Source organism: Suncus etruscus, chromosome 3 (genome assembly GCF_024139225.1).
Source record: "Suncus etruscus isolate mSunEtr1 chromosome 3, mSunEtr1.pri.cur, whole genome shotgun sequence".
NCBI classification, from domain to species: Eukaryota; Metazoa; Chordata; class Mammalia; order Eulipotyphla; family Soricidae; genus Suncus; species Suncus etruscus.
The window spans coordinates 165282144-165299950 of NC_064850.1; the positions used below are offsets into that span (position 1 = coordinate 165282144).

A 17807-nucleotide genomic window follows, 5' to 3' on the forward strand; every position below is an offset into this window, starting at 1 on the left:
GGAAAGAGCTGCACCCGGCAATGCACAGGGATTTCTCCTGTATTCAGAAATCTCTCTTGGCAGTGCTTGGGAGACCAGGTGGGATGCTAGGGATCAAAACCGGGTCAGCAATGTGCAAGGCAAGTGTCCTATCTGCCGTACTATCTCTCCAGTCCAGCAAAGCCCCCACGTTGACCACTTTGCTGCCTGCCCCAGAGTCTTGAGTGGTGCCTATCATTTGTCCTAAATGCACCCATTAGAAACACCCTCTGGAAATCGGTGCTCCCATATCTTGCCTTCCCCCACTAAAATAAGATAGCCACTCTGGCCTCTTGGGAAACTCTGCTTGATTCAGCTCACTTGCCAATCTGGGATGGTCTGCCCTGCCCCTACCACCCCTTCTCCAAAGGCTAGAGAAGCTTACCCACTGGAATCTCTCAGGGTTCCACGCCATCTTCCCATTCTCACCCTCAGTCCCCACACAATCTCACCACGCCTGTGTTGTCATAAGACTGGTCCCGGGACTGAGCGATGACAATAGTCTATCTGTCTTATCACCCATCTCCTGAGGAAGTGGGGGTCCCCCTCTTGCCCACACAGCACAGGGTGGCAATGTTGGGAGGGGGAAGGCAGGAAGCTGCAGCTCCCTCTCTCAGTCATTCCTGCTCCTGTCACCAGCCCCTTCAGCCTGGGCACACACGAGGCAGCTTTTAAATATCATCCAGGAGCCCATTTGCAATGATTAATATCCCATTTCCCCTGAAACAATCCTTTGCTAAATTAGCCAGGGCCAGAGGGAATTTGGCGAGGAGCCTCGAGCCTCAAGTTAACTTGCGGAATAGATTTAAAAAAAAAAACCTCAAAAACAAAATGCAAATCAATCAACACCCCTTCCCCCAGCTGAAAACCCCAAGTCCATTTAAACCCAGCAGGCTCGCAGTTAATTATAATTTCGCACCTATGGCAGGATAACCAAAGTATTTATAATGTGTGCCTGCCCCCCCCCCCAGAGCCTCAGCAGGGCCTCCCTAGGGACCCATCTCCACAAGCTCCCCCACCACAAAGAACGGCTTTGCAGCTGCTGTTGGGTGCAATTGTCTTAGCCAACCCAGGCTTCCTGGATTTTGAACATTCCTTTATACAGGGCATGGGAAAGAAAGGCGATGATATTCTTTGAAGTTATAAATCAGAAGGAACAGAGATAAGGAGATTAAAGTCTTGGGGCTGGGGGAATCTTACACAATGATCTAGCCTGGGGAGTTTTAACCTTTTTTACACTGGGGAATCAGGTTCGTGACCATGGACCTGTGATTAAAAATCCTGATCAGGGGGCCGGGCGGTGGCGCAAGAGGTAAGGTGCCTGCCTTGCCTGCGCTGGCCTTGGACGGACCGCGGTTCGATCCCCCGGCATCCCATATGGTCCCCCAAGCCAGGAGCAACTTCTGAGCGCATAGCCAGGAGTAACCCCTGAGCGTTACCGGGTGTGGCCCAAAAACCAAAAAAAAAAAAAAAAAAAAAATCCTGATCAGGCCTGAGAGATAGTACAGTAGATAAGGTGCCTTACATACAGCTGACTATGGAGCTATTCCTGACCCTGAGCACTGCCAGGAGTGACCTCTTGTGAGAACCAAAGTCCCTTGGACGTAGGACCACTGTGGTCCCAACCCCCCAGTAAAGCCAAAGCCGCTGTCAAGTATTTCTCTTCTCTACAACTTCCCCATTGACAGAGGGAGCCAGTGCAGAGAAAAGACTGCAGAACGGATCCTCTAATGGGCAGGACCCTCCCAGGAACTAGGTGAGTCAGGAATGTTCCATTAGATAAGGACCCCTTGACACGAAGTTGAGTCAGCCAAGGAATGATGTGATTTCTGTGCAAATGGAAATAGGCCAATCATGTATGTTGAGAAGGATGAACTGTTGGTGTTAACCAATGAAATGCTTGTGTTGTTGAAGCTTGTGAGCCCTATAAAAACTGATTGGAAATTTGGTTTGGGGTCCTTGTCAAGACTCCACTTGTTGGATGAGACTTGGAGCTCAGCTAGCTGAATACACTCCCTTTACGTGCCTTGCATTATTGGAGGTGGTCTCTGAATCTCAGCGCTGAATTTGGAGAGCCAACTCGGACCCTACACTGTGACTACAGCACCAGCAATAAGCCCTCAGCATCACTGGGTCTGGCCTCCAAAAAAGCTAAATAAATAAACAAATAAATAAATAGAAGAATTGTAAAGAGGCTAGAGGGATAGGACAGGGGCTAAGGCTTTTCATGGGACAGACCAGATCCTTGGAGCACTGCTGGGTATGACCCCTGAACACCAAGCCCTGAGCTCTGCCAGGAATGGCCCTTAAAGTAAAAAGCATATATAAATAAACAAAAACAAATGTTAAATTCCATTGGAATTGGAAATACCTAAATAACATTTATTTAGTGGGAGAGATTGTGGGCAGACATGGGGCAGAATTTCTTGTCTACCTCAAAGCTGAGCCCAGTGGCCTGGCCAGGAGGCATCTAAATCCTTCAGTCCCCAAGCCTTATCCCCACTTGCCCTGCACAGCCCTTGTCTAGGCTGCATCCTGCACTCTGTCGCTGTCTCTGTCTGTTTTTAATGCCTTTACTAAAATATCAGCTCACATACATCAGGGATTCAAGTGCACCATGGAGCTGCTGGAGCTGCTGAGACCCTGGCTTTGGACTGATATTGGAGGAAAACATCACTACCTGCGGCTCGAGACATCTCAGGGGGAGTGAGACAGGAAAGGCTGACAAAACAGGGTCTTGGAATGTTTGAAAGCTGCAGGTGGAGAGAGGCGCAAGCCTGGCTACTGGCAAGCATTTTGCAAAATGCTATGGGTGAGATGAGAACTGGAGTCATGGGGGCCGCTGGGGTGTCCCAGGTCCTGACAAACAGGGCAGTTTTCTCCCCACCATCCCACCTCGGGCCCCCTAGACCCAGGGAACAGCTACACCCCTGGGAGCTGCCTCTGGAGGGATAAAGAAACATGGCCCTCAAATAGACTCATTCCTGTGTACTCAGTGCAGGGCTATGGTGCGGACACAGGCTGCCTAGCCGCTAGTGAGCAGGTGGAGGTGATGTGGCTGGAGACCTTTTCCCTTTTAGGTGGCTGTTCTGGGGACCCTATACTTCTCAAGGTTGCATTCTGGGCTCAGGTGCGGTTTGGACCCCTTGTCCTCAGGCAGAGCACAATGGGTCATGGATGTTGGGACAAGCTTCCTGCCACCTAGGAGGCCCTGGGCAGAGATGGATGGACTCTTGCTGTGGGTCAGGTTCCAGATACCAAGCTGGGCATGGCCCATGTGAGGGTGTGGCCTGTATCCAGCTGTCTGGAGTCCCCTGGGAACTTCTACCTGACCAAGCCTTCCTGAGCCCTGCCCACTACCTCTTAGATGTAACTTCTCCACAGGGTTTTTTTAATTGTTGTTTGTGGTGAGAGGGTTTGTTTGTTTTATTTGGTTTGGCTTTTTGAACCATATCAGCAATGCTTAGGGGTTATTCCTGGCTCTCTGCTCGGGGATCGCTCCTGATGGGGCTTGAGGAACCATATGTGGTGCCCAGGATTGAGCCTATGTTAGTTGCATATCAAGCAAAAATCCTATCTGCTTCTCTCCTCTCTCTCTCTCTCTCTCTCTCTCTCTCTCCTCTGTCTGTCTCTGTCTGTCTGTCTCTGTCTGTCTCTCTGTCTGTCTGTCTCTCTGTCTGTCTCTCTCTCCTAGACAGAATTGAAAACCTACAAACTCATTGTAATTTCAGTTTCTGTATCTCCTTAACCTCCAACCACTTATACCTGGGTATGGGCCTCCTTAGCAGATCCCTCCGGGATTTTTGCTCCCCCATTAGCTTTGCAGTGGAATCCTTTGTTACCTCCTAAGAATGAAAAAAACAATTGGATCTTCTGTACAATGAATTTCTTCAAGCCAGGACCAGCCACATGCCCATTTCATCTCCACTCACTAAGTTGCCTGCCTGGCATAAGGAACTAAAATGCTAATGAAGTCTGAAGGGAAAGACCCAACCAGGTCAGGAGAGGTGTCCAGGGGTTCCTCTGGCCCTTCCTTAATAGTGGGGCCTTGGTCTAGCACCCACACCCCTCAGATGCTCTCCGCCTCCCCACCCCAAGGTCCTCCTGCTAGCGTGGGCCTGTGTCTGTTTAGAAATAAAATAGTGCTTGGAGGAGAAGCGAGGAACTTAATAGGATTTAAAAAGCCACAGGAACCGACGGAGCTGCAGATGGTGGCGGGGCCCGGAGGAGGGAATCCGCCAGGGTTTGATGGCGGGGAACGTGGCCTCGGGGAGGGCCGTGGAGCCTGTTCGCAGGCCTCGTGGCCAACCTCATTAGCCAGCGCAGCGGGGCTCCACCGGCACGCGGGGCCACAGTGAGGGGGGCAGACGCCCTGAAGATGCCGTTAAATGAATTCGGGGAGCAGCTAAGGGCTGCGGGAACGCTTGGCTAAGTGACTGGGCCAGCATCTGCCTCGGGGACTCAGGGGAAGTGGAGTGGAGTGACTCCCAGACTGTCATGCAAGCACACACACACACACACACACACACACACACACACACACACACACACACACACGCACGCACGCACACACACACACACACACACACACACACTCTCACACATGTCCATGCACACACATGCATCTCTTTGGCCTGTCAGGTCCTGCAGGGGGAGAGCTGAGATGACGGAGGGCAAAAGGGGCCCCTCGAGTCTGGAAATGGGAGTCGTGGAGCAGAGGAACCAGCTTTGGGGAGTTTCTGTTCCAGGAATTTATGAATGACTTGGGAGAGCTGGGTGGCCTGGGGGACATTCACAAGCCATCGCTTTCCCTTCTAGAAGCTTCCCAGGACATCTGGGGTCTGGGGGGAGCTCATTGTAGCTTCTTCTTCAGCTACTTCCTCCCAGGTGGCAGAACTAGGGACTGTTTCCCTCACTGCTCTGGACCCTGCCGGGGGTGACCTGCTGGGTACCCCAGAGCTTCTTTTCCAGGACTCCCTCAAAGCTGTCTGGGGGTTCTGGCTTCTCCTGTCTGCTATCTGCTGAGGTTATCTTGTCATTTCCTGATGATGACATAAAACCCAGCCTTGATGCTCCCCATAGTGGGTGCTCCCAGTAGTAGGTGCTCCTGGTAATGGATGCTCCTGGTGGTAGGGTACAGGGGCCTCCCTTGCACCTTCCAGGATCATGTATGAAAGCAAGAGCATAGGTGAAAGGCTGTGCTTGATGTGTGGTGAACATGTCAAGGACAGGGAGGTGCCTCCGCACATAGCAGGGATGAGGCTACCGAGCCCACCCTTCTCGAAGGCTTCCAACAGAGAGAAAACACCGGGCTTGGGAGATAGATGTCCGTCTGTGAGGGCTGGTGTGAGTCTGCGCGTCTGGTGGAGGGTGGAGGGGAAGCAGGGGCCCAGGAGCAGGGAAGGGATACCTCAGTCCTCATTCCTGCTCAGATGCCCCTGCTTAGAGCAGACTGACTTCAGGCCTTTGTGTTTGCTACCATCCCATCCCAGTCTTCTCCAGGACCCCTGGGGACCCACTAGCAGCCAAGCTTCCTCAGGCTACTACAAAGAGCCACGGGGCGTTGCTAGGGTTTGCTGTCTCCTGGGGTAAGGTCTCACCACAATTGACCCCTGGCAGGGGAGAATTGATGGGGGGCAGGACTGCAGATATATGGGTGAAAAGGAGATGCTATGGGACTCCCCTGCTCTGCAGACCCTTCTCAGAGAGGGGCATGGCCCTGGGGACATCTGTGCACCCAGGGTCCAGGTGGGTGGGGTGGCCTTTGTCTCCCACCTGTCTCACTCTCCTGGTAATTACAAGGTGTCCAGGGAGCTATGTGGGGCAACTGGCCCCTAAGAGGCCCTTTCTCTGCATGTCTTTTCCTGCCTACCTGGAGTCCTGGCCCCAGAGGGGAGGGGCTGGCTCTTCTCTTCCTGCAGGGACATCACAGCAGCCGAGGACTCTGTTTCCCCAACCAGTGACTTCAAGCTCTATCCCTGCATTTATCCCCGTTTACACTCTGTACCCTCATTGTCTTCTGCCAAGTATGTGCCTCCTGATCTAATTCCCATCTCCTCCAAGAAGTCCTCCCACCTGCTTCAGACCACAGCAAATGTCTCTTCTCTGACCCATTCCAGCCCTGGTCAGGAAGATCTTGACAGTGGGGTAGGGAAGATCCCTGTTGAGCTGGCCTTGGCCTGTGGCACCTTTCTATGGCCTGAGTGGAAAATCTATTCGGGAACTCAGAGAAAGGCCAAGTTCTGAGGCTCTGGTAGCTGCTAAGAGAGTTGAATTCTAGCTCTGTCACCTTCATGCTGTGTGAGCTGCAATGAGAGTTCTAACCTCTTTGTGCCTTATTTGATACCTTCATATGCGGCTCGTAACTTGGTCTTTCCAACGCTGTTGCATGAGCTAAACATATTTGCTCAAAATTCCCTCCTTAATGGGGACCTTGGTAATCAGTGGGACCCTGCAGGGTAGGACTCAATTCTCAGGGTGCAGTTCAGAAGCCCGGATTTCCAACGTAGCTGCCAAAAGGTGAGGTAGGACCAAAGATCACTGGGAAGAGAGAACCAAGCCTCTAACCTGTTCTGAGAGAGGGTGGCCCTGAGATATCTATTAGAGGCTATTCCAGGTCCCTTCCCACACCCTATGCAGGAGGTGGATGCACCTAGACTGACTGGCTTCTGGAAGCCCCAGGAGATTCTAGGTGAGAAGCTGGGCCCTGATGGACTGCTGTAGCTTCTCTGTGGTGGGGATGAGGCTGGGAGAAACTTTCCTTTTGCTCCCTGGCCTGCCTGCCCTCATGTGCACCCTAAAGCAGAAAGAAGGGGTTTGTACTATGCATGAGTATCCAGTGGCACATGTATGATAACTGGGGGTTGAAGGACACTGGTACCCATGTCTTCCGGGCCTGTGGAAAACATGTAACTTGGGTAAGAAATTTCTAGAAGCTGGATGAAAGAGGAGGAAGATCCTCCTTCTGCCAAAGGTGATACCTATTCCTGTCCTCTCTCCCTTCTCCCCAGAGGTGCTCCAAGGCTCCCCTCAGCCCCTCGTCCCTTCTTTCTGTCCCCTCTCTCCCCCTATGTCAATTCTCCACTCCTGTCTGCCTAGCAGGCCTCCCTCCTCTTCTTGTTTTCTTCTTCATTTTCACCTCCCACCCAGCTTCCCCCCAGAAAGGGCTCTTGAATGGATATTAAGTTATTTTTTTTTAAATAGCTTGGTGGTACTGCTGACTCAGGACAGTCTCAGTGTTTAATATTGAATATGCAATTAATAGATAGATGTTTAGGTCTCGCTCTCCTCGCCTCCCTCCTTTCTAACACAGGAAGAATAAGGGAGCTGATGAATCTGGTTTGGGGCAAGTGTCAACGCAGGAGATATATGGGAGAAAGAAGATGAGGTTAGCAACTGGGAGGTGCAGGGCTCGTGCCTCGGAGGCAGCAGAGGAAAAAAGGGGTTTGTGCTAGAGCTCAGCAAGGCTCTTGGGCACAGGTTCTGCACTCCACGCGCAGAGCCAGCTGGACTTTGAGTCCAAGGCTCCTTGCCCTCCTTCAAGGGCCTTTCTCCTCCTGATGGCTTCACTTCACCCTCCAGGCCAACTGGGGTGACTACCCACTCTGGTAATCCCCTACCAGAGAGTCACCCACTGCCTGAGCTGTGAGCCAGGACCATTTTCCAAGAGCTTGCCCGGTCTTGGCCCTGCTGTGTGCAGGGGTTTGGGTGAATCATTCTGGGCTGGCAGAGAAGTGCTGGATCCAGTACCCCTTACCTCCATCCAAGGTGGGCTTGGTGCCCCAGTGTGTGCAGACCCACCAGAGTAGCTGGAAATGGGCAGGGCAGCAGACTGAACCCCACGTCCATTCCTGACCACCTCCACTGAGGGGATGTCGGGCTGGGAGGTGCTTAGAGAGCCAGAGAGAATGATCATGTATTCTGGGGTCAGTAAGGCAGCACCCAGATACCAGCGGGCTCTGGAGGGCACAGTGGGAACATAGAGGGTGGGTTGGAGAGTGGGCATGAGATGAATCTAGAGGGTGGGTATGAAGGGGGTATGGAGGGTGGGTAAGGAGGTGCTCTGAGGCAGGCTTAGGAGGGCCCCCGTGTAGTGACCATGCTGGGCCCAGGCAGTGACCAGGTTTGAGGAACTTTGTGAGCACTCTACTGTTTTCTCAGGAAGCAACTCTTTTGGTTTTGTTTTTGGGGCCAGGCCACATCGCAGTGTTCAGGGGTCATCCCCGGGATGCTCTGGGACCATGAGTTGGTAAAGACTGAACCCAGGGCCGCCGATGGCAATGCTGCCACTCCAATTCCCTGGAGTCCTTTCTCTAACACACAAGGTTTTCCATGGTTATACTTTCACTGTTAATTTCCAGAAAAATGGAGGTTGGGGCTACAGAGAAATTCCTCCATGCCAGGCTGTGTGGAGAGTCAGGTAGACAGCCCAGAAAGAAGTGGCGTTTGTCAGGTCAGAACACGAGTGAGGGGTGCTTGGCTAAAGGAGGCAGAGCCTGGCCTGAGAGAGCAGACGAATGGACTAGAGGTGGCTCGTGATTGTATACGAGAAAGTGTGTCCCAGTGGGAGGTTGGTGGGGTGAGGCCAGACCCTCTCTACCCCTTTCCTGACATGCCTCCACGATTTGAGCACCGATGGGCTCTGTGCTGTGGGGGCTCAGAACTGCCCCGCTGGTCTGCCTGCCCTTTCCCAGGACACTATTCTCGTCCCCTCCTCCTTGCAACTACCAGACCCATCGTGGCAGGTTATCCTGATGGCACAGAAGTGCCCTATGTTACTCCATGGTTGCTCACGGGACAGAACAAATCTTGTCATCCAGCAGACCCCCATCTCCCCACTTCCCTTCATGCCAGTCACTCTGAAGACAGGAGAGGAGAGGGAAGGAGAGGGAAAAGGAAAAGAGAAGAGAGGGAGGTGAGGAAAAGGGAAGGAAGGGGAGGATAGAGGAGGAGAGGCAAGGAGAGAGAAAAGGAGAGGGAAAGAGGAGAGGGGAGGTGAGATGAGATGGTTGGGAAGATGGGAGGGGAGAAGAGGAAAAAAGAGAGAAGGGGAGGGGAGGGGAGGAAAGAGGAGAGGAGGAGAAGGGAGGGAAGAGGTGTGAAGGGGAGGGGAAAGGAGGGGAGAGAAGAGGAGGGGAGGGGAGGGGATAATAGAGGAGTGGAGGGGAGGGGAGGCCTGTCACTGCTCTGTCCCTGGAGCTGGCAGGTCGCTGTCTGCAGGGGTGCGGGGTGGGGAGGCAGGAGGGGGAGGGGGCAGAGACAAGTGGGCCCTCACGTGAAGGGGGCTGGCGCAGGCAGCTACTACCTCCTCGACTCTCGCTGTCCGCTGGTTTCACCTGGATCGGCCGATTCATCTATAAAAGAGCACAGAAGCACAAAGTCAGAGAGGTGCCAAGGCCAGGGGCAAGCAGACACTCCTACACACTCCCCTTCTCTCCTCATTTCTAAAGTACCCGGAACCCTGTTATTTATGGGGATATCTTTTGGGGAAAAGATTGACCAGGTTGACCCCTCGGACTTTGGTCAGACTGTAACATAAAGATATCAAATGCCTGGGCCGGAGCAGTGGCGCGGAGCGGTAAGGCATCTGCCTTGCCTGTGCTAGCCTAGGACAGACAGTTGTTCGGTCCCCCATATGGTCCCCCAAGCCCGGAGTGATTTCTGTGTGCATAGCCAGGAGGAACCCCTAAGCGTCACCAGGTGTGGCCCAAAAACCAAAACCCAAAAATATATCAAAGGCCCCCATGACACCCGTCTCGCGTGTTCTGGTCACAGAACACTTTGTCCAAATAGTCTGGGTTTGGTCACCTCATGCTCAGGATTCTGGGGTGCCCAGCCCAATGGGCCCCAGAGGGCTCCTGAGAGCTGCCTGGGGAGTGTGCACTACTCCCCCTTTCCCGGGATCTGTCAAAGCCCCGTTTGGCCACGAGGGGTCTCTGGACTCCAGGCCTTGCGGCTGGCAGCGGGTCTTCAATCCTCCCAGACAAGCGAGGTGCGGGGTGGCCCGCCAGCCCGAGCTCCCACGGTATTTCAAACAATAAAAATGGCAGGAACCCCACCGAGGAGCTGTTCTTTATGTCTTGGCTGGTGCTACTGCCTGTCAGGCACCTGCCTTATCCTTTGCTGCAATTGCATTTCTCTCGCTAACAGACCCCGAGACACCCCTTTTTACAGATGGAGATGATCAGGCTGGTCACCCATGGCAGGAGGAGCCTGGAAACGCAGGAGTTCCCGGGCTTTCCAGGTGATTTCTGCACCTTTAGTCGCTAATCCCTCCTGCCCCGAGGCTGGCCCGCCAGTTCCAGCATCTCTGGCTCCAAGTGGGCCGGGGCATCAGGACAGCTGTGTGAAGGACTTTGGGTGAGGGACTAAAGTGTGAAGACGAAGCCAAGGGAAAGGCAATGTCTAGATACAAGGCACCGAGCAGAGGGAAAGAGCCACAGGTCCTGGAGAGGTGGAGGTCAGGGTACCATTGCTTATCATGGGGTCCCCGTGGACACCCCTAATGCACTGGAAGGATGGGACGGTGTTTTGGATATAAATTCTGACCCAGTGGAATCTGTGTCACCGAAAGCTCTGCTCAGAGAGAACGAAGTGACTTTACAGGGCCACAGTGTCAGAGGCAGGAGCCGGCTGCAGAGGCCATCTCCAGTCCAGTTCTGTGCCGCGGGGCCTAAGTCTGAATCTCTGGCCATGGCAGAAGGGGTACAGGAGGAAACCTGTCCCTCTTGGTTTGTTCCTCGACGCTTCCTGGATCCAGTGTTTCCCTACCCTCCCTCTGCAGCACCACTTCCTCCTACACTCCCTCAACTGTGTAGCACAAGTGCTTCCTTTGGAGGCTTTTCCTCCACCGTTCTTGCTTGCTCAGGGTTAGCGGATGACGCGCATGTGCGCGTGCTCATAGTCCTGCTGGGGTGAGAAGCTCGAGCTTGGGTGCCTGAGATTCAGGCAGGAAGATTGGCCAAGGGCTGGCCCACGTATGCGTGGCTCTTCCACATGCAATTCCAGTGAAGGCACGGCCAAGGGAGGAAGGGAAGCATCTCTCTGGCAATGGGAATTTGGGGCCAGGACTCTTGGGTAGCACCAGACCAAACCTCTTCCACGCACACCCTTGTACTATTTCATTCCCCATGACTCAGAACCTCCCACCCTCAAGGCCTTCCCTCTCCATCACTACCACAAGCCTCCTCTTGCTTCATTTTCATTGATGGTCACTGTTGTTGGGGCTGTGCTTTAGTGATGAGGCCCAGGGTCTCACACCTGCAAGGCCTGTGCTCTGCCAAGTAGGCCACATCCCTGGCTCAGCCCCTTCCTCCTCACCAGGAAGCTTTCTACAGGGAACTCTCCCCTTTCCACACAGAAAATTAAACTGGGCCGGCCCATCCTCAGGCAGCTGGTCACTGCGTACTACAGAGGTAGTAAACCTCTGCCCCAGAGCTCTCAGCTTAGGCCAGAAGCAAGCACCCATCATCATTCCATAAAGGCCCCTTCCCTGCTGACTGGCTTTCTGGGGGGCCTGTGGAAGCCTGAGAGCCTTGGGCTCAGGTCCCAGCCCAGCAGCATTGGGAGCTGCTGTCCCTGTTACACACAGACCTGGCTACTTCTGAGTCATCCCCTGGGGAAATCACTGACTCTCAGGGCTCTTGTTGACTGTTGCAGCCTTTGCAGGGGAAGCCCTGATCCTGGCCTGAGTGGAGCAGCAGCTCTGCTCCCAGCGAACCATGGTGGGGGCTCCCCTCTCCTCAGCGCTGCCTTCCCTCCCCCTTCCTATCGCTGCCACTTTTTGCATCAACACATATCCATGCATTAAACAAGACATTCCATTAATTTCTTCATCATCATAACTTAAGCTGGGACATACCCTTTAAATATTCATTCAGCTATGAAAACTGGGCATTAAAATTTTAATAATGTCAAGCTCATTTGAACCAGGCTCCTTGGGGACGATTATGATACAATTAGAATAAATACGATGATTGAGCTGGTCCAGAGGCTTCACCTGTCTGTCCAGAGTGGCTCCTCTCAGGAGAGGCTTGTGGCCAGTGGCAGACAGACGGATAGACACACAAGCCAAGCCTGCTCTTTGCTCCCCTTCCCCCTCCCACTCTACTACCTCCATCTCCTCTTTCCCCCTTGGACCCCCACGTCTCTCTTTCTCCCTCGCTAGCAGGTGTTTCCAGGTTCCAGCCCCCTACCCCAGCCTTTGCTCCCAGCCCAGAAGTTGAGGTCGAGAACATTTCTCCTCCCATGGGGAGAAATCCTATTAATCCCTGCAGGCCTAGCTCCTTTCCCTTCCTGCTCTCTGCGCAGAGTTTATGCCTGTGTGAAAGCCATTTCCTATCTGGATGACCATTCCCCACTTTGTAAGGGGGAGGCTTCCCAAGGCTGGTAAGAACCTCCGCTAGAGTGAGTTCAGCTTGGAGAGGGAGACCCTAGGCTGTACTACCAGTGAGATCTAGTCTGCCTTACTAGAAGGTCTCTGGTACCTCAGAGAAAAGGAATGCCCAGACAAGGACAGCATTGCCCTCACATGTCCTCCCTTCTGCTCTACTGCCTTGCTTACAGCTGAAAAAGAGGTTGGGGTGCTGAGCCCCCTTCAGTCCCTCCGAGTGATATCGGAGCCAGTGCTCGCGAGAGCCCTGGGAACGTCCACTTGTGAAGACAGCCGCATGAGCCACGTGGTCACTCTCTGCCCAGCTGAAGAGGTGAACCCAGAACTAAAGGGTCTGGAAAGGTCCTTGTCCCCCTTGCTCCTCCCTGAACACCTCAAGCCTCTGTTTCCAACATGACTCCCTGCTGTTCCTCAGCCTTGGGCTCTTGGCTCCTCACACAGGATTTCTCTCACTATGTGTTTCAGACAGACAGACAGACAGACAGACAGACAGACAGACAGACACATACAGGCAGGCAGGCAGGCAGAAAGGTTCAGGGCACTTATTTCTCAGATAAAGGGCGTAGGAATCTGATTTTCAATTCATGCATTGCTTCCTCAAACTCGATTTCAGAGCCGCATTCCCTGAAGTGAGCATGTGTGTATTGTGGGACGGCATAGACAGCCTGTGAAGCCATTTCTGTTGGGGACCCGAGAAAGTGACCTCAGGGATTAACACATCTGTCAGCAAGCTCTCTTTCATATTACTCTCAGTTGCTCTTCAACCTCTGACCCAGAAATGCTTGCATGAGCAGGTTTCAGGCGGGGAGGATAGCGTGGGTGGCAGACATCACGGTGAAGGCTCCTGAGATGAGTTGAGGGTCAGGGTCCAAAGCTAAGGGTCCTGTCTGGTACATTTTAGGACCTGTGACTACCAGAAAGGCAGTCTGCTAGTAGTGAAGAGCTGCTTGGCTGGTCTGTGTTTTCCGAAGACCTAAGGTTTCCTGGAGGTGCCACCCTTACCTCCTTCCCTGCTCCATCTGCTGTGGCTGCAGGCAAGGAGGTCACCCTCCGGGTCTCCCCCTCTTTGTTCTTAGCCTTCCCGAGAACTGGGATGGATGCAGTCTCCCCAGCCTGGCTCACATGCTGGGTGTGGACACACTCGGGCATCAAAGAGACAGAGAGAATGTCCGGGCCTCCTTTTCAACAGGCAAGACAAGCTGCACCCCGAAAGCACTCGGGCCAGGCTTCCCTCTCCTCCCTCAGCCTCTCTGGCTTGACAGGTCAGCGTGTTGTGTGGTTTTCGTTTTTTTCAGTTTGCGATAGGATAGTTGTGTGAAGTAAAGAAAAACGAAAATTTTAAATGATCCACGTGGAGTTCAACATTCATCTTTATTTTGTGCGCTGCCAGTTTTAAATGCAAATACCAGGCCCTTTCCTCCTGCACAAAATCGCAGAAACCAGGTGCTTTGTGTTTGAGGCTTGTGCCTGGAGGGAGCCTGAGGTGGCTGGGAGAGAGCTGTGAGCCAGGCTCAGCAAAGGGAGGAGCAGAAAGAGCGGTAGAAAAGTCTCCAGGGCCACCACGGGGACAGGAACAGACGCCTCACCGTGACGCTGCCCTCGCCAGGGCCTCCTCGGCACTCAGCAAATCACGACGAAGGATTTAATGGCCAAACCAGCAGGCTCTGACTCAATGCAATGTCAGCTCTCAGGGAGCGACTTCTCCCCTCAAGAAAGAACCACCTCAGTGAGGAGCAGCGGCGGCGGCACAGTCTTTGTAGTTTGTGCATGTTTGTTCACATTTTCATTAGTTTCCCAATAAGCCACATACAATTCGGTTATGAGGAAGGGCTTAGACATTGAGGAATCCTGTTTGTGATGACCATAAAGTTTCAACTCAAGGGAACCCCCAGAAATTGGCAGGTACGTGTGCTGGAGCCCCCTGAACATTGGGGGCTCAAGGCCCTCCCTAGGCAGACAAGTGAGTGGTGTCTCCTCTCATCGAGCAGGGACGGACCCCGAGGTGTTTTGTGCAAGCTGCCTCTGGGTTCTCACCTTGTCTTTGTTCCTTGCCTTAGAAAGGTGGGGCGCTGGTGGTGGGAATGTTTCACTGGTGAAGGGGGTGTTCTGTTTATGACTGAAACCCAACTACAATCATGCCTGTAATCATAGTGCTTAAATAAAGATTTTATAAGTAAAAAAAGAAAAAGAAATGAGGATTCCTCCAAGCCTCCCATTTATTCCATCATGGCCTGGCACTGTTATGGACTCATGACCCTGAATTTGCAAGTTTATTTTTCTTTTTTTTTTTTTTTTTTGTGGTTTTTGGGTCACTCCCGGCAGTGCTCAGGGGTTACTCCTGGCTCCATGCTCAGAAATTGCTCCTGGCAGGCACGGGGGACCATATGGGACGCTGGGATTCGAACCGATGACCTCTTGCATGAAAGGCAAACGCCTTACCTCCATGCTATCTCTCCAGCCCCGCAAGTTTATTTTTCTTAGTATTTATCTCCTCTCTTGAGGGCATGCCCACCCCTTTTATCCCCTGCTGCACCCAGGAACGCCCAGAATCCAGCTTTCCCCTGGCACACACAGGAGGAGTTCAAATGGAGGACTGAATGCTTCACTGCACCCCATAGCCAGCTTGTTCTTTTGTTGTTGGGCTCGGGTTTATATTTTTTTTTTTTATTGGATGGGATTGGGCCATAGTGCCCGGTGATTTCTGGATTTACTCCTGGGCTCTGCACTTAGGGATCACTCCGGGTGAGGCTCGGGGAACCAAATGGGGTGGGTATCAGGGAACAAACCTGGTTGGCCTCATGTAAGGCAAACTCCCGACTTGCTGTACTACCACTCCAGCCCCCAGGGTCAGCTTATTTAACTCCCAATTCAATTCACCCATCTCTGTCCCACTGCACAAGAGCCCAGAGCCCAGCTTTGGTCACCTGCAGGCAGCGGACAGCCTAAGCTCCTAGCCCCTAATCCTCCTTCCTGCAGCCAAGTGCTGTTGTTCCTTTGGATTAGGAAGGTTTATTGAAGCGGTGATCATCGTTTAGAGAGACAGTCAGCCAACTAGCACACAGACCAGACAGAAGAACCCGAGGTTATTGTTAAAATATGCAAATCCACAACCCATTGAAATGCAAACCCTCCAGATAAGATTTTTTAATAAATCTGGTTCCGCTCCCACTCCCCGCTCCAGGAGGCCATCTGATGCTTGTTGGGTCAGGACACTGAGCCGCCGGGAGGCCCTGCCACTCTTCACCCCTCTCTTCACTCACACTGGCCAGCTCAGGTCAGGCTGGGCCAGGCCTGGGCCACCTTCAGGCCCACCCCGGTGGTGCCCACTCTGTCTCCATACTGGTCTCAAGGCCCCATGTCTCTTCTTCACCCTGTCCTCTCCTCCTGTATGGCTTCCTCCACTGACCCGCTATGGGGCCACCATCCCCTGACCCTCGTGGCTTTGTTCCTTTGCTTGTATTTATGTTTGGTGCCTCCCAAACATTGCTCCGGGAACTGGAGGCTGCCTCCTGGTGATTTTTGACCCACCAGGATAGCAGTTCAATGCAAGGGGCTGAGTACTATGGTACTCAGGGGACCATGCGGTGCAGGGATGGACTTTAGAAAGGCCCACGCACAACTTAACCCTGTACTCTTCCTGGCCCCAGGACTTTTTTGGTCCCTCAAAGGTGAAGGGAAATCTGTGAGAAGTAGCAGAAGCAGGGCCTGGGAGATAGCTTGGGGGACCGAAGCTTGGGCTTAGCATGGTGAAGGCTGGAGCTGGTCGCTGGCACTGCATGGTCCCCAAGTTCCACTGGTGACCCCCGAGCACAGACCTGGGTATCTCTAGGTAGAAGCCCAAAACAAAGCAAATGTGAAAACTTAAACTATGTCCAGGGAGATAGCTGGACATAGATGGCTGGAGTGAAGCTTTGCTTCAATCTCCACAGTTCCCAGAGTACTGCCAGAAGTAGCCACTGACAACTGCTGGGGATCCCGCCTCACCAAACAGCAAACACACACACACACACACACACACACACACACACACACACACACACACACACACATCCTCAAGAGCAATACAAATAAGGGCTAGAGAGGTAAGAGTAAGGTGTTTGCCCTGTATACAGTCAACCTGGGTTTGGTCCTCAGCACCAGTACCCTGAGTCTCACCAGAAATGATCTCTGAGCACAGCCAGGTGTGGCCTAAAAACACAAGAAGTCTCAGGAGCAGCCACTGTGTTAACAACATGGCTGTGATCTCCGGGCCTGTGGCTTAGCATCAGGACTCGAGAGCTTGTCGGGAGTGAACAGCATGGGCTACAGAGCCAGGAAAGCCTCCAGACCCTCCACACCTGGTCTCTGCATCTTTCTGTCCTCCCCAAACTGGCTCAGGCAAGGCAGGTGGGGGTCGTAGGAGAAATCGTGGAGGGCGAGAGTAAGGCAGGAAGGTCAGTGTGCGCCTGGAGGTGGGTGTGAACCTGGTAGTGGAAACGGGGCAGGCAGACAGGCTACTGGGGCACATTCAGAATGATCAGGGGAGGAGAATATGGTGATGGTGGACATCTGAAAAAGGCAGGGGAGAAGGTAGGAAGCGTCAAGTCCCTGCAGTCACTACGGTGATTATCCTGGTGCCTTTTCGTCTGGGAAGACCATGGCCAAAGCACACTTCACAGATTATCTCCCATGCAGTGGCTTGACTTTGGGGTTCCAGATGAACACTGAGCCCCAGGCCCAGTTCAGACTTGTGCAGCGGCACCTGGAATAAGGAAATTGTCCGATCCTGGCATTTTAGATAGTGATCCTCTGGAGCGGCAGGTGAGTGTGGAGCTGCCCAGTGCTACCAGCAGAGGGGGCAACTGCATTGGGCTGTGGCAAGGCGGATGGTTCTCAAAGCCCCTTTGCAGTGGCCGCCTCCTTCCTCCAGCAGTTAACAGGCCCCAGGCAGTTGCTATGCAACAGGCTGTTCTCCCTGCAGAGCTATTGGTGGGGCTATGGGAGTGGGGCATGTCTGGAGAGAGAGAGAGAGAGAGAGAGAGAGAGAGAGAGAGAGAGAGAGAGAGAGAGAGAGAGAGAGAGAGAGAGAGAGAGAGAGAGAGAGAGAGAGAGAGAGAGAGAGAGAGAGAGAGAGAGAGAGAGAGAGAGAGAGAGAGAGAGAGAGAGAGAGAGAGAGAGAGAGAGAGAGAGAGAGAGAGAGAGGAGAGAGAGAGAGAGAGAGAGAGAGAGAGAGAGAGAGAGAGAGAGAGAGGAGAGAGAGAGAGAGAGAGAGAGGAGAGAGAGAGAGAGAGAGGAGGAGAGAGAGGGAGAGAGAGAGAGAGGAGAGAGAGAGAGGAGAGAGGGGAGAGAGAGGAGAGGGAAGGAGAGGGAGGGAGAGAGGGAGAGGAGAGAGAGAGACAGAGACAGAGACAGAGAGACA

General features: G+C 53.2%; 1 protein-coding gene across 47 annotated transcripts in view; it reads right to left on the minus strand.

Moving 5' to 3' along the window:
- The window catches only part of CELF4 (CUGBP Elav-like family member 4), a 269864-nt gene that overhangs the window by 60479 nt on the left and 191578 nt on the right, over nucleotides 1-17807 (minus strand). For 25 of the 47 annotated variants that reach the window (XM_049769698.1, XM_049769683.1, XM_049769696.1 and 22 more), the window contains exon 3: nucleotides 9293-9371. In XM_049769698.1, coding sequence (XP_049625655.1) covers nucleotides 9293-9371 — 79 coding nt within the window. The remainder of the gene's footprint in view (nucleotides 1-9292; nucleotides 9372-17807) is intronic. The other 22 variants (XM_049769689.1, XM_049769670.1, XM_049769704.1 and 19 more) reach the window with 1 other exon arrangement.